The sequence below is a fragment of the Procambarus clarkii genome, chromosome 36 (genome assembly GCF_040958095.1).
Source record: "Procambarus clarkii isolate CNS0578487 chromosome 36, FALCON_Pclarkii_2.0, whole genome shotgun sequence".
Taxonomy (NCBI): domain Eukaryota; kingdom Metazoa; phylum Arthropoda; class Malacostraca; order Decapoda; family Cambaridae; genus Procambarus; species Procambarus clarkii.
This window is the reverse complement of record NC_091185.1, coordinates 8,305,751-8,320,680: the sequence shown is the minus strand read 5'-3', so window position 1 is coordinate 8,320,680 and position 14,930 is coordinate 8,305,751. Positions and strand designations below refer to the sequence as shown.

The 14,930-nt window shown below is 48.9% G+C and overlaps 1 protein-coding gene across 1 annotated transcript in view; it reads left to right on the top strand.

Annotated features, from left to right (window-relative positions):
* LOC123756091 (uncharacterized) overlaps positions 1-14,930 on the top strand; it is a 133,168-nt gene that overhangs the window by 108,674 nt on the left and 9,564 nt on the right. The window contains exon 11 of the mRNA XM_045739079.2: positions 8,015-8,182. Coding sequence (XP_045595035.2) covers positions 8,015-8,182 — 168 coding nt within the window. The remainder of the gene's footprint in view (positions 1-8,014; positions 8,183-14,930) is intronic.

The window sequence follows — 14,930 nt, the reverse complement described above, 5'->3', positions numbered from 1 at the left end:
GGGTAGGGTGGGCTTGACCGCAATTTAGGCAGCATGCCTGGGGAGAAGAGCACTCCGTCTTAGAGTGACCCAAGTCCCCACACACGGGGCATAGAGACATTGCACTTGTGTAGTTGATGGCGCCATGCCCAAATTTCCAGCACTTATTGCAAAGTCTAGGGAAGGGAATGTACTCCTTAATGGAGCATCTGGCACCAGCAAGAATTTTAGAAGATGGAAGGGTCCTGCTATCAAAAGTGATCTTCACAACTCGAAGAGGCTGATGACGACAACAAAGGGGTTGGGTGAAAGTATCAACCTGGAGGACAGAATGGCCTTGGGCTTCAAGGATATGTTTAATATCCTCGTGACAGTCTTTCAGGTCCCTAACACCAGTCGCAACATGGTGGGGCAGGATAAGTGCCAGTACCAGCATTTAACCGAGCATTTTAGGAGATCCTAACAAAGGGTCTCCTCGATGCTGGACAATGCAGCTAAGCAGGTAGCCACCGAATCAACGAGGTGTTTATGGAGGAAGAAATCATCGGGAAGCATAGAATCCATATGAGTGAGATAAAAGTATTTATTCCATGTAGCAGGACCAAACAAGACATGGAACGTATTAGCATGGGAAGGGATCGTGCGGGAGCGTCTGTGGGAGGTTCGGCGCTAAGAGCCCCCGGTTAGAGAGAGGGGGGGGGATAAAAGTTGCAGTAGTCACAATGAGAGAGGGAGCCGCTCCAGGGGACGTAGTGGCCACCAATGAGGGCTTGGGGCTCACCCCTACCATAGAGGAGGGAGGGGAGTAGTCGGAAGGGTCAAAGAAGTAGCTTGGTCTGGACCCAATGTAGTGAGGGCTACAGAGCCCGGTCTTCCATCACAGTCCGTCTCGGGGGCCTGGTCACCCACCCCACGAGCCTGGGTAAGAGAGGTCGGTTCAGTTTCCATATATCAGCCATTCAAAAAGTCTGGGGCCTGGAACCAAGGAATACCACCCACCAGGGCAGCCAGGGAGGCCAAGCACGGGACAGCGCAGGAAGGATGTGTCGTCCCCAACGATGATCTCCCTCTCTAACTGAGGAGTCCTACTGCCTTGTCTATTCTTCCACACTGATGCAAAGACCTCATTCTCCCTTTTGCCCCAGCCTGAAGGCCCAGCCATCCACTTAGGGTAGCCCCTCACAGGCGACCCGTCCAGCGGGCGGTCCGTTGACTCACAACTCACTACATGATGCCCTGCTGCTCATACAACACCCAAAGAGGGGCAGAAGAGGGTGGGCGAAGGCAACCCTCACCGGTCTCAGGGAGGTGTACATGAGCACCTCACCACGACAGAACGACTCCACGGATGGGGCGTAGCACAAGATAAGATGTGAGTTTGAAGCACAAAGTAGGAAACTATGATGATGAAATTAGGTACTTTATGCTTTTACTTTTGAATAAGGTATAGGCAGAACAATTTTGTAATTCATTAGGGAGAGAGTTCCATAGACTTTGTCCTTGTATTTGCATAGGGTGCACAGATTTAGTTTGACTCTGGAGATATTAACAAAATATTTATTTCCGGTGTGGTGCTCATGGGTTCCATCTCCAACAACTGACTACTGTGACCAAGACTATTATTTAAATATAAAAACGACTGACTTGCGCTTCAAGCTCACACTGTATCGTGTGCGACCCACTTCCCCAATATTAGTACTTAAGACATATATCTTCACCAGTGAAATAAGTGTAGTCAACAATATTATACCAACTGTGTAGTGTTGGTGACCTGAGTGTAATGTTGGTGACCTGAGTGTAGTGTTTGTGACCTGAGTGTAGTGCTGGAGATCTGAGTGTAGTGTTGGTGACCTGAGTGTAGTGTTGGTGACCTGAGTGTAGTGTTGGTGACCTGAGTGTAGTGTTGGTGACCTGAGTGTAGTGTTGGTGACCTGAGTGTAGTGCTGGAGATCTGAGTGTAGTGCTGGTGACCTGAGTGTAGTGTTGGTGACCTGAGTGTAGTGCTGGTGACCTGAGTGTAGTGTTGGTGACCTGAGTGTAGTGTTGGTGACCTGAGTGTAGTGTTGGTGACCTGAGTGTAGTGCTGGTGACCTGAGTGTAGTGTTGGTGACCTGAGTGTAGTGTTGGTGACCTGAGTGTAGTGCTGGTGACCTGAGTGTAGTGTTGGTGACCTGAGTGTAGTGTTGGTGACCTGAGTGTAGTGCTGGTGACCTGAGTGTAGTGTTGGTGACCTGAGTGTAGTACTGGTGACCTGAGTGTAGTGCTGGTGACCTGAGTGTAATGTTGGTGACCTGAGTGTAGTGTTGGTGACCTAAGTGTAATGTTGGTGACCTGAGTGTAGTACTGGTGACCTGAGTGTAGTACTGGTGACCTGAGTGTAGTACTGGTGACCTGAGTGTAGTGTTGGTGACCTGAGTGTAGTGTTGGTGACCTGAGTGTAGTGTTGGTGACCTGAGTGTAGTGCTGGTGACCTGAGTGTAGTGCTGGAGACCTGAGTGTAGTGTTGGTGACCTGAGTGTAGTGCTGGAGACCTGACAGTAGTACTGATGACCTGAGTGTAGTACTGGAGACCTGAGTGTAGTGTTGGTGACCTGAGTGTAGTGCTGGTGACCTGAGTGTAGTGTTGGTGACCTGAGTGTAGTGTTGGTGACCTGAGTGTAGTGTTGGTGACCTGAGTGTAGTGTTGGTGACCTGAGTGTAGTGTTGGTGACCTGAGTGTAGTGCTGGTGACCTGAGTGTAGTGTTGGTGACCTGAGTGTAGTGTTGGTGACCTGAGTGTAGTGTTGGTGACCTGAGTGTAGTACTGGTGACCTGAGTGTAGTGTTGGTGACCTGAGTGTAGTACTGGAGACCTGAGTGTAGTGTTGGTGACCTGAGTGTAGTGTTGGTGACCTGAGTGTAGTGCTGGTGACCTGAGTGTAGTGTTGGTGACCTGAGTGTAGTACTGGTGACCTGAGTGTAGTACTGGAGACCTGAGTGTAGTGCTGGTGACCTGAGTGTAGTGTTGGTGACCTGAGTGTAGTACTGGTGACCTGAGTGTAGTGCTGGTGACCTGAGTGTAGTGTTGGTGACCTGAGTGTAGTACTGGTGACCTGAGTGTAGTGTTGGTGACCTGAGTGTAGTGTTGGTGACCTGAGTGTAGTGTTGGTGACCTGAGTGTAGTGTTGGTGACCTGAGTATAGTGTTGGTGACCTGAGTGTAGTGTTGGTGACCTGAGTGTAGTGTTGGTGACCTGAGTGTAGTGCTGGTGACCTGAGTGTAGTGTTGGTGACCTGAGTGTAGTACTGGAGACCTGAGTGTAGTACTGGTGACCTGAGTGTAGTGCTGGTGACCTGACTGTAGTACTGGTGACCTGAGTGTAGTGTTGGTGACCTGAGTGTAGTGTTGGTGACCTGAGTGTAGTGTTGGTGACCTGAGTGTAGTGTTGGTGACCTGAGTGTAGTGTTGGTGACCTGAGTGTAGTACTGGTGACCTGAGTGTAGTGCTGGTGACCTGAATGTAGTGTTGGTGACCTGAGTGTAGTACTGGTGACCTGAGTGTAGTGTTGGTGACCAGAGTGTAGTGTTGGTGACCTGAGTGTAGTGTTGGTGACCTGAGTGTAGTGCTGGAGATCTGAGTGTAGTGCTGGTGACCTGAGTGTAGTGTTGGTGACCTGAGTGTAGTGCTGGTGACCTGAGTGTAGTGTTGGTGACCTGAGTGTAGTGTTGGTGACCTGAGTGTAGTGTTGGTGACCTGAGTGTAGTGTTGGTGACCTGAGTGTAGTGTTGGTGACCTGAGTGTAGTGTTGGTGACCTGAGTGTAGTGCTGGTGACCTGAGTGTAGTGTTGGTGACCTGAGTGTAGTGTTGGTGACCTGAGTGTAGTGCTGGTGACCTGAGTGTAGTGTTGGTGACCTGAGTGTAGTACTGGTGACCTGAGTGTAGTGCTGGTGACCTGAGTGTAATGTTGGTGACCTGAGTGTAGTGTTGGTGACCTGAGTGTAGTGTTGGTGACCTGAGTGTAGTGCTGGTGACCTGAGTGTAGTACTGGTGACCTGAGTGTAGTACTGGTGACCTGAGTGTAGTACTGGTGACCTGAGTGTAGTACTGGTGACCTGAGTGTAGTACTGGTGACCTGAGTGTAGTGTTGGTGACCTGAGTGTAGTGTTGGTGACCTGAGTGTAGTGCTGGTGACCTGAGTGTAGTGCTGGAGACCTGAGTGTAGTGTTGGTGACCTGAGTGTAGTGCTGGAGACCTGACTGTAGTACTGGTGACCTGAGTGTAGTGTTGGTAACCTGAGTGTAGTACTGGAGACCTGAGTGTAGTGTTGGTGACCTGAGTGTAGTGCTGGTGACCTGAGTGTAGTGTTGGTGACCTGAGTGTAGTGTTGGTGACCTGAGTGTAGTGTTGGTGACCTGAGTGTAGTGTTGGTGACCTGAGTGTAGTGTTGGTGACCTGAGTGTAGTGTTGGTGACCAGAGTGTAGTGTTGGTGACCTGAGTGTAGTACTGGTGACCTGAGTGTAGTGTTGGTGACCTGAGTGTAGTGTTGGTGACCTGAGTGTAGTGTTGGTGACCTGAGTGTAGTGTTGGTGACCTGAGTGTAGTGTTGGTGACCTGAGTGTAGTGTTGGTGACCGGAGTGTAGTGTTGGTGACCAGAGTGTAGTGTTGGTGACCTGAGTGTAGTGTTGGTGACCTGAGTGTAGTACTGGTGACCTGAGTGTAATACTGGAGACCTGAGTGTAGTGTTGGTGACCTGAGTGTAGTGTTGGTGACCTGAGTGTAGTACTGGTGACCTGAGTGTAGTGTTGGTGACCTGAGTGTAGTGTTGGTGACCTGAGTGTAGTACTGGTGACCTGAGTGTAGTGTTGGTGACCTGAGTGTAATGTTGGTGACCTGAGTGTAGTGTTGGTGACCTGAGTGTAGTGTTGGTGACCTGAGTGTAGTGTTGGTGACCTGAGTGTAGTGTTGGTGACCTGAGTGTAGTGTTGGTGACCTGAGTGTAGTGTTGGTGACCTGAGTGTAGTACTGGTGACCTGAGTGTAGTGTTGGTGACCTGAGTGTAATGTTGGTGACCTGAGTGTAGTGCTGGTGACCTGAGTGTAGTGTTGGTGACCTGAGTGTAGTGCTGGTGACCTGAGTGTAGTGTTGGTGACCTGAGTGTAGTGCTGGTGACCTGAGTGTAGTGTTGGTGACCTGAGTGTAGTGCTGGTGACCTGAGTGTAGTGTTGGTGACCTGAGTGTAGTGTTGGTGACCTGAGTGTAGTGTTGGTGACCTGAGTGTAGTGCTGGTGACCTGAGTGTAGTGTTGGTGACCTGAGTGTAGTATTGGTGACCTGAGTGTAGTACTGGTGACCTGAGTGTAGTGTTGGTGACCTGAGTGTAGTGCTGGTGACCTGAGTGTAGTGTTGGTGACCTGAGTGTAGTATTGGTGACCTGAGTGTAGTGTTGGTGACCTGAGTGTAGTGTTGGTGACCTGAGTGTAGTGCTGGTGACCTGAGTGTAGTGTTGGTGACCTGAGTGTAGTGTTGGTGACCTGACTGTAGTACTGGTGACCTGAGTGTAGTGTTGGTGACCTGAGTGTAGTGTTGGTGACCTGAGTGTAGTGTTGGTGACCTGAGTGTAGTATTGGTGACCTGAGTGTAGTGTTGGTGACCTGAGTGTAGTATTGGTGACCTGAGTGTAGTACTGGTGACCTGAGTGTAGTGTTGGTGACCTGAGTGTAGTGTTGGTGACCTGAGTGTAGTGTTGGTGACCTGAGTGTAGTATTGGTGACCTGAGTGTAGTGTTGGTGACCTGAGTGTAGTACTGGTGACCTGATTGTAGTGTTGGTGACCTGAGTGTAGTGTTGGTGACCTGAGTGTAGTGTTGGTGACCTGAGTGTAGTGTTGGTGACCTGAGTGTAGTATTAGTGACCAAAGTGTAGTGTTGGTGACCTGAGTGTAGTATTAGTGACCAAAGTGTAGTATTGGTGACCTGAGTGTAGTGTTGGTGACCTGAGTGTAGTATTAGTGACCAAAGTGTAGTATTGGTGACCTGAGTGTAGTGTTGGTGACCTGAGTGTAGTATTGGTGACCAAAGTGTAGTATTGGTGACCTGAGTGTATGTTACGAACACAAGTTCATCAATCAAATCAAATCAAATCAAATCAAATGTTTATTTAGGTAAGGTACATACATACAAGAGATTTTACAAAGAGTGATGGATTTATAGATAGGGCTAGTACAAACAATGCCTAAAGCCACTATTACGCAAAGCGTTTCGGGCATGAAAAACTTAAGTGACTAAAGCTTAATACTAATTGAGCATAAAGAATAAAATGAGTTGAGAACAAATAAAAAAAAGAGATAAGAAGGGGGGGAACATGGCTGAAAAAGCAGCACAAATACAATTCGGTCGACAAACTGCGTCATTTAAAAAAACAGACATTGGTTGACAATAGAAGGGTAAGGTAGGTTACAGGGAATTTATTAGGTATAGCTTCGTTTTTATCTTAAACTGGTTGAGAGAGGTACAGTCTTTAACATGGTTGGGAAGGTCATTCCACATTCTGGGTCCCTTGATTTGAAGAGCATTTCTAGTTTGATTAAGTCGTACTCTAGGAATATCAAAACTGTATTTATTTCTGGTGTGGTGCTCATGGGTTCTGTTACAACCTTCTATGAAGCTTTTGAGGTCAGGATTGGCATTACAGTTCAGCGTTTTATATATGTATAATACACATGAGAGAATGTGCAGTGACTTAATATCCAACATATTCAGAGATTTGAGTAAGGATACCGAGTGATGTCTGGGACCAGAGTTGGATATTGTCCTAATAGCAGCTTTGTGTTGAATAATTAGAGAACGTAAATGGTTTTGGGTATTAGAACCCCAAGCACAAATACTATAGTTGAGATATGGATAGATGAGGGAGTAATAGAGAGTCACCAGGGCAGGGCGGGGTACATAATATCTGATCTTAGAAAGAATGCTAACAGTTCATTGTCAGAGCACGGAGCAGTGACGTCAATGCCATCTGTGAGTCCGCTCCCGAAAACCCCCACAACATGGTCAACGCCATCTAGTGATGACGGGAATATATACTGGCAATAGGTGCTGCATTCCTGTCCTAGTCGGCTCGTGAGGTAGCCGGTGCTGACCTCTGGTGAGGTGACGCTTAGACAATCAGCACCATCTATGGAGCAAAAACATGTGCGTTTGTGGCTAAGCCAGTAAGTGATGTTTCCTAGTGGTCCCACGTAGTATCCCAGAGTACTGATGACGTGTCTGAATTCACAGAGTCAAAGTGGGGCTGCTGTGATGTACGAAGAGTCAGTTTACCCAAGGCAGCCAAGGTCTCTACACCAGTCTGGTTTACAGAAACAGTGAGCCGCCGCCGGACGAGAACTGTAGAGTGTTCAACTGTCTGCCTGAGGAGTGGCAGTGACGGGATTCGCCGTACCCGGGGCTGGCTGGTGGAAGAGACAGCCGACTGTGGGGCCGAAAGAGGAGAGTAACCAGCGAGTTACACGAATACTAGGGCTCGCAACCCTAGTATTCACTCGTGAAGTGGCCTAACAGCGTGAGGCTGATTGGTACCTGCCAGCAACAGGCTGAACTGTGGTTGTGGGCCTTCACGACGAGGCACCTAGTGGAATTGTGATTTGGCTGGCCCGTGGCCAGGGTAGACTCATCGTTGTTTCCTGGTACCTGCTGAGGGTAGTGCCACGGATAAGGAAACCCGGTACAAGACTGCACGGAGTGAGCTTCGCAGAGTGTTCAGTGTCTTCAGAGAGATGTACATAGTCTAGTAATATTTTCCGTTTAAGACTTTTATATATATACGGTGGTGGGAAGACTAATTATATATGGTTAAAGTGACGAACTTCTGTATTTTTAATGTACCTCCCCTTTTTATTTTACTTGCATTACTGAGCTCACCTCTTGAAAGCCACTACTAGCTTGGGGCCAGATACCATAACTTTCATACCACCAGAAAAGAATCCGGTTGCGTCCCATTGTGGCCATAACAGTGTAGTGTTGGTGAGGCGAGTGTAACACTGCTGGTGTTCCGGCAGGTGTATGGGTACGACGTCAGCAAGGGGTCAGCAGGGTGCTGCCTCTCTGGTTACCCTCGACGCATAAAGGACGAGTTCTTGCCAGCTGACTCTGGCTCCCGCCCTCTGCCCAGGGACCTGGACGCTGTCTACTACTCCTACACCGACAAAACCGTCTTCTTCATCAAGGTCAGTTCTCTCTCTCGCGTGATCAAGTAATATTTTCTGGTGATCTTTCTCTTCTTAGTAGAATTCTAATAGAATTTATTTTTAATAGATTTAGAAATTCTATTAGAAATTCCATTACAAAAAAAGAAATATAACTTTGATATCCCCAGTCAAACTAAATCTGTGCAAACACTCAATGCAAATATAGAGACTTGGTCCATGGAACTCACTCCTTAACGAATTGAAATGCTGTCCAACCTACGCCTTATTCAAAAATGAAACCAAAATGTACCTAATTTCATCCTCATACTTTCCTACCTAGTGCCTTAAACTTGCACTTTATCTTGTGCCACACAATTCCCCAATATATGTACCTAAGCCATTCAACTGCACCATTGTATTCATTGCTATCATCTAATATTATGGTTGTTATATTGAACGCATATTTTACATTATACCTAGAAATAATCCTCAATTATGCTACAATGTACCTTTTGATCAACCCAAAGAGTATCCCCTGCCACAGAGGTCGTGGCACGCAAGTAACGGCAAAGAGCCGCAACCAGACACAAAGCATGATGCACCCCTGACTAAACCAACCAAGCATCAACAACCCAAGGACCCCTCCCAAAAGCAGCAGTCTCATTCGTCACCAGAAAAGGAGATGGCTGCAAACGAACAAAACGACCACCAGGACCGAAAGAGCAGAAACCCTTTTGCCAGAGGAGAGCATGAAGCTCCTCTACTAGGAGAAGAAAGAAAAAAAGATCTAGGAGAAGAAAGAAAAGAGAGCACCTGGTACAACGATCAGGACGGCTCAGGCGGCACATGAGCCAGCTGAAGGTGAAACAATGCCATAGAAAGCTTGCAGAATGGAGCAGAAGTGACATCCACCTGAACGCAAGCTGAAGCAGTTCCGCCAGCACCGCACGATAAGAGGCGACAGTACTCGGTATACGATGATGGTCCTGAAGCAACCAAGAGAGAAAGGACAAAACAACCCAATCAGAAATCGAAGACAACCTACGAAGAGTCAAGAAATGCCAAAAGGACCACCAGGAAACTTCATACTGCTGCCGAGATGAGACTTGCAGGTGGAACGCCTTTAACAAAGCCACCTGATCACCATGCAAGTGGTAATAAACCTGCATCAAAAAGACCAGACGTGAAAGATCATAGAAGATCGAACCAGCCACATACTGGACCGGACCGATCTGCTGAAAGAGGCAGAGCCGCGGGAAGATCCTCGGGTTCAGACACCAAGCAAGCAGCACCAGAAACCACGGCTAGGGCTGCCATCAAGAGGCCAACAGAACCACTCTCCCCTGGTAAGTCTCTAAGCGCGCCAGGACATGGAGCAACAACCGAATTGGAAGGAAGAGGTACAGGTAACCCCACCTTGACCAGTCCAGTCAAAAGGCATCGACTGCGACGGCCTCGCAGTCGGGGAAGGGCGCCACATAAACCGTGAGACACCTTGAGCACACCGATACAAAGAGGTCCACCTCCAGGCGCCTGAACATCCAGCAGAGCTAAAGGTCCCGAGGCATCGTCGACTGTCCATTCCATGGACAGAGGAATGAAACGGGACAGGCCGTCTGCCAGGACGTTGGACACCCCATTGGATATGAATAGCTAGGAGAGCCAAACCCTGAGAACTCGGCAGACAAGTCACCTGAAGCGACCAATGAATCATACAATGATTCACTAGGGAGCAGTCTGAATGGAGCCGAATCATCGATCCGCAAACAACACAAACCCTATGAAGTGAAAGCCACACTGCCGCAAACTCCAGCACCATGCTGTGAGCCTGATGGAAGGACGGACCCCACCGATCCTGACCAGCCTGGTAAGCACTGGTCACAAAGCCCCAACAGAGAGATGACGCATCCATGAACACATCGAACGAGGGCTCGACTAAGCGCCATGACATTGAACCCCCAAAAAAACGAAGAGGAAGCCTGCTAAGCAGCAGCTGACGCAAAGCCCCCGGGGTCCGAACCCAGCTATCACAAGAGCGGCGGAAAGGACACCCTCAAAGAAACCAGAACAGCCGCCAAAGCCAGATCCGACCCAATGGGTAGACCAACACAGCAAAGTTCAGACTCCCGCACAGCTGCTCGAGCAACCGACAAGTGACCCAGGTGCCCTCCAAAAACAGCCGAAGGCAGGACTGCAGCCGCAGCAATGCTGCTGGAGGGAGAGACAAGGATGTGCTTCAAGATTCCCAAACAAGACCCAGCCAAGTCCAAACCTTAGAGGGAAACAAATGGGACATACGCCAGTTCACCAAGAACCCAAACCCGGCGAGCTGGGAAAGAACCAAACCTCTGGCGAGCAGATACGCGGACCGGCTTGTCTCCGTGTTTGATGCAAACAGATGCAAATGGGTCACCATGACAAGATTAAGGTGTGTAAAAACACGAGGCGCCAGATTCAAGCCAAATGGAAGGCAACGAAAACATTAAGCGTGCCGTCCCATGACAAAACTGAGCCAGTCCTTGAATCCTGGATGAATCGGGACATGCCAATACGTGTCCTGGAAGTCCAGAGACAGTGACCATCGGAAAGGAAGGGCAAAAGACCCAGGGGTTCAGATGGTACAAGTCCCAAATGAACGTCAGGTCTGCATAGTCCTGTTTCGGAACTGGAAACAGGCGGGAAACGCACCTCAGGGACACCATAATTTCGACCACGCCCAAATGTACCCACTCCAGGATGACTCAACAGGGCGCAGGGAAAGAGGCCTGTCCTGAACTTCCCGAAGGAAGAGCCACTCAACGCCACCACAGGCCAGAGGAAAAGACCCGTAACGCCTATGAATCGTGGGACCAGGAGTGAGCAAACAGCGTGAGCCTCCCCCCCCCCCCCCCATCACCCCATAAACAGGGTGAACCACGAAATTATCTATGACCCTTACGAGAGCCCGATGAATGTTCAGAGCAAGCACTGCACCGACTAGACGTCACTGGCTTATGACAACTGAAAAAAAAGAGCCCTGGCACAACCCTTTCTGGCAGGACCACCATCGCATCCCCAGAGAACCAATAAGTTCGACTTAGGACGGCAACTAAACGAAGACGCCCACAGAAAATGCACCATCGCAGACTCTGCAAACAGCAACGAACAAAAAGGGGACGAAAATCTAAGAACCATGGCCCAAGCAGATTCCAAAGAGTAGACGAGCACTGCCTGTCAGTACACGGGGTGAGAAGAAAAGAACAGAGACATTGCTTCCTTCAGAATCGGCGCAAACAACTTCAAGAAGGCAGCCGATGCCCAAGCTTCCAAGGCAAGCGCATTGGTCACTGGCCAGCATGTAAATAAGAGCTCTGGTAGGGTCGGCCATCTTGGTGTGCAGACTGATAGCTCCAGGCTGTGCTTTCTTTTCTCACCTCATCCGGAGCTCAACTTTGAATTCAGCTGGCTTCTTTGGGCAAGTGTGCACTCCCTGCAGTTACCCAGGGGCTCCCAGCACCAGGGGAGGCCTAATGGATGCCTCCCTGATCTACGCCTCCCTGAGCAGGGGGGCTCCATGGACGTTGACAGCATGTCCCAGAGAGACAAACGTCTGTTGGAAAATGAGTCGGCTGATGCTGCCCCAGAGCGAGATGCTAAGAGAATGTCTTCGCCTTCAGAAGACCCTCCTCCTGTGGTACCTCATTCCTCATTTGTGGTTATCCTAATCCAGTCAGCAACAGGTCAGTGTGTGTTTGCAAATCCTCGTACCTTAAGTGCAGCAATTGAGGCTTTGGTATTGTGGTCATATTGCCTGCCTGAGACCATGTGTACCCTGGGTAGCAGTGCAGCACTGAAGCTACACATCAGAAAGGAGGTTCTGTTGCACATCTGTATATCCGACATTATCAAGTTGGTGGACTGGCCTTTCAGGTGCCGACAGATATTGTCGCAGGAGGAGTCTCGGGGCCCGGTATGGGAAGATTGGCCCAATTGACCCAAGTGTTGAAATGGATGACATCCAGGCTGCTCTGCAGGTGTTAGGGGGTGCATCAGTGGGATTATTGGAAGTTACCAGGATTCGCACAGCAGCAGGGCCGACATCCATGGTCCGTGAAAAGTGCGATAAGCCCCTACCTGACCAGGTGGCACTACAATGGATCTCGTGTCAGAACCAGCCCTATAACTTTCCTGTGTTATGATGCTATGCTTGTCATCTATTGGGCCACAGTCACCTCACCTGCCAAATGCAGCACTCTGTGCAAACTGCAGTAAAACAGGCCAAACAGACAGAGTTGACGGTGGGTGCTCTGTCGCACCTCGCTACCTTTTAAGCCATGGCTATTACAAGGTTACGTCCAAGAGTTGACCGGTATATCTCGAGATCCTCCAGTTGGATATCAATCATAAAGCAGTGGGGACCCCTGGACATGAGCTGTTCCAGAGGTTGTGCGCAGAAACACGCCATTCTTTTTCCATTGCCCAAGTCGGGGAAGGATCCATCTGTCCCGAGTTCATATCGACCCATAAGTCTGCTTCCATGTCTCTGGAAACTGATGGAATGTCTTGTTCTCACCTGGTTACAATGGGTGGTGGAAACCTCAGGTCTCCTACCTGAGGGTTTCAGTAGATTTCGGCCAGGAAGAAGCACATTAGACTGCCTCCTATCCTTGGAACATCGAATAATTGATACTTATCGCCAGAGAAGAGTGCTCCTTGCAGCATTCTTCGACATCAAGAGTGCATTTGACTCTGCGTCTCATTCTGCTGTCCTTCAGAGCCTGGCTTGACTAGGTCTCTCTGGTCCGGCGTTGGAGTGGTACCAAAACTATCTACAGAGCTATCCATTCAAAGTGGCGGTTGGAGGAGTTATCTTCACGTTCCACCCTATCTCGCATGGTGTCCTCCGGGGAACAATTCTCAGCCCGCTATTATTCTGTCAGATCTCCCTGTGCTCCGGGGTGCCCAGGTTTTAGCCTATGCTGATGACGTAACCCTCGTGGTGGATGGTGCCACTCTTGGAGGCACAAGGCTCCCTGCAAGACGTCGTGACGGTATTCTCTGCACTTGTGCTGGGGAAGCATCATGAGCTTCACCTGGACCCGCTTGCCAGACCAGCCAGTGGTGACCGTTGGAGGCAATCGGCTCCCAATCGCCATGGAACATAGGTGGTTAGGGGTCGTTCTAGATGGGCCTCGGCTGACGTTAAGGCATGATGTGGATTAACTTCGGGCCTCATGCCTTCACCGCGAGAACATCCTGAAACAGCTCTTTGGTGCGGCATGGGGGCTTCGCGGGAGTCGCTCCTAGCTCTCTACAAGGCCTTCGTTCGTAGCAAGATCATGTATGTGAGTGAAGTCTATGGCTCAACATCTGTCTTGGCAACGATCTGGATCCCATCCAAAATGGTGTCCTTTGCTGAACGCTAGGGGCTATGCCCTCCTCGACAGTTCTCTCTCTCCATGCCGAGTCGGGGTTATGGCCCCTGAACTACAAACGTCTTCTCGTCCTCTGCCGCCAGCTTTAACGGATAGTGCATCTCCTTGCTACCCATCTACTTACTCGCCTCCAGCTCGAGGCTAACTGGTGGAATGTACCGGCTGTCCATTCCAGGCACCGTCAGCTGCCTGCTAACAAACTCACCCATAACATTGACAAAATTTTCTATATTTTGTTTGGTAATAAATCCTCAAATGAAATTAATCTAAGAATAAACAATATACAAATCAGTAGTAAAGTTGATGGTAAATTCCTTGGTGTCCTCATCAATAACAAGCTGAATTTCCAGGGACACATTCTAAATATAGCAAAAAAAAAAAAAAGTTTAAAACTGTTGGCATTCTTTCTAAGATCACATATTATGTTCCTCGCCCTGCCCTGTTCTCATCTATCCTTATCTCAACTATGGTATTTGTGCTTGGGGTTCTACAACCCAAAATCATTTACGTCCTCTAATTACCCAACACAAAGCTCCTATTAGAACAATATCTAACTCTGGCCCCAGACAGCACTCTGTACCCTTACTCAAATCTCCGAATTTGTCAGATATTAAGTCACTGCACATCTTCTCATGTGTACTCTATGTATTTAAAACTCTGAATTGTAATGTCAATCCTGACCTTAAAAGCTTTTTAGAAGGTTGTAACAGAACCCATGGGCACCACACCAGAAATAGTATAAAAAAAAAGGCACCAAACCGGGAAGGCTATATAGCATCATCAAATGTGCGGGATAATCAGAGGGCGCTAAATATCACCAAGGATGCCAATATGAGAACAGAAACACATAAGGCGAATAATATCAAAAGTATCCGAGTCACTAAGAATACTATCGAGGGACAAGAGACAGCGGGAGACAGTCGGAAAACAAGACACATGCTTGTCCCGGAAGTCAGGACATTCAACAAGGACATGCACAACCGTAAGAGGAACAATGCAATTAGAACAATATGGAGCAGGGCGGCGCTCCATCAAGTGACCATGAGTTAAGCGAGTATGGCCAATACGCAACCTCGCCAGAGCCGTTTTCCATCGCCAGAAACGGTGGTAGGAGAACGGCCACGAACTCTTAAGAGTACGCAGTTTGTTACTAGTAACAGACGACCAACAAGCCTGCCAACGGGTAAGGATGGAGGAATGCATAGCCGGGTAAAAGTCGGAATAAGGAATACTGTACCTTTACGAGAGATGGGACGAGTGGACAGCTTCCCTGGCGGCAGCATCCGCGCGATCATTTAAAGAGACACCAACATGGCTGGGAACCCAACAAAACTCAACCGACTTAAATTTACTGTGAACAAGAAACAGCCAAT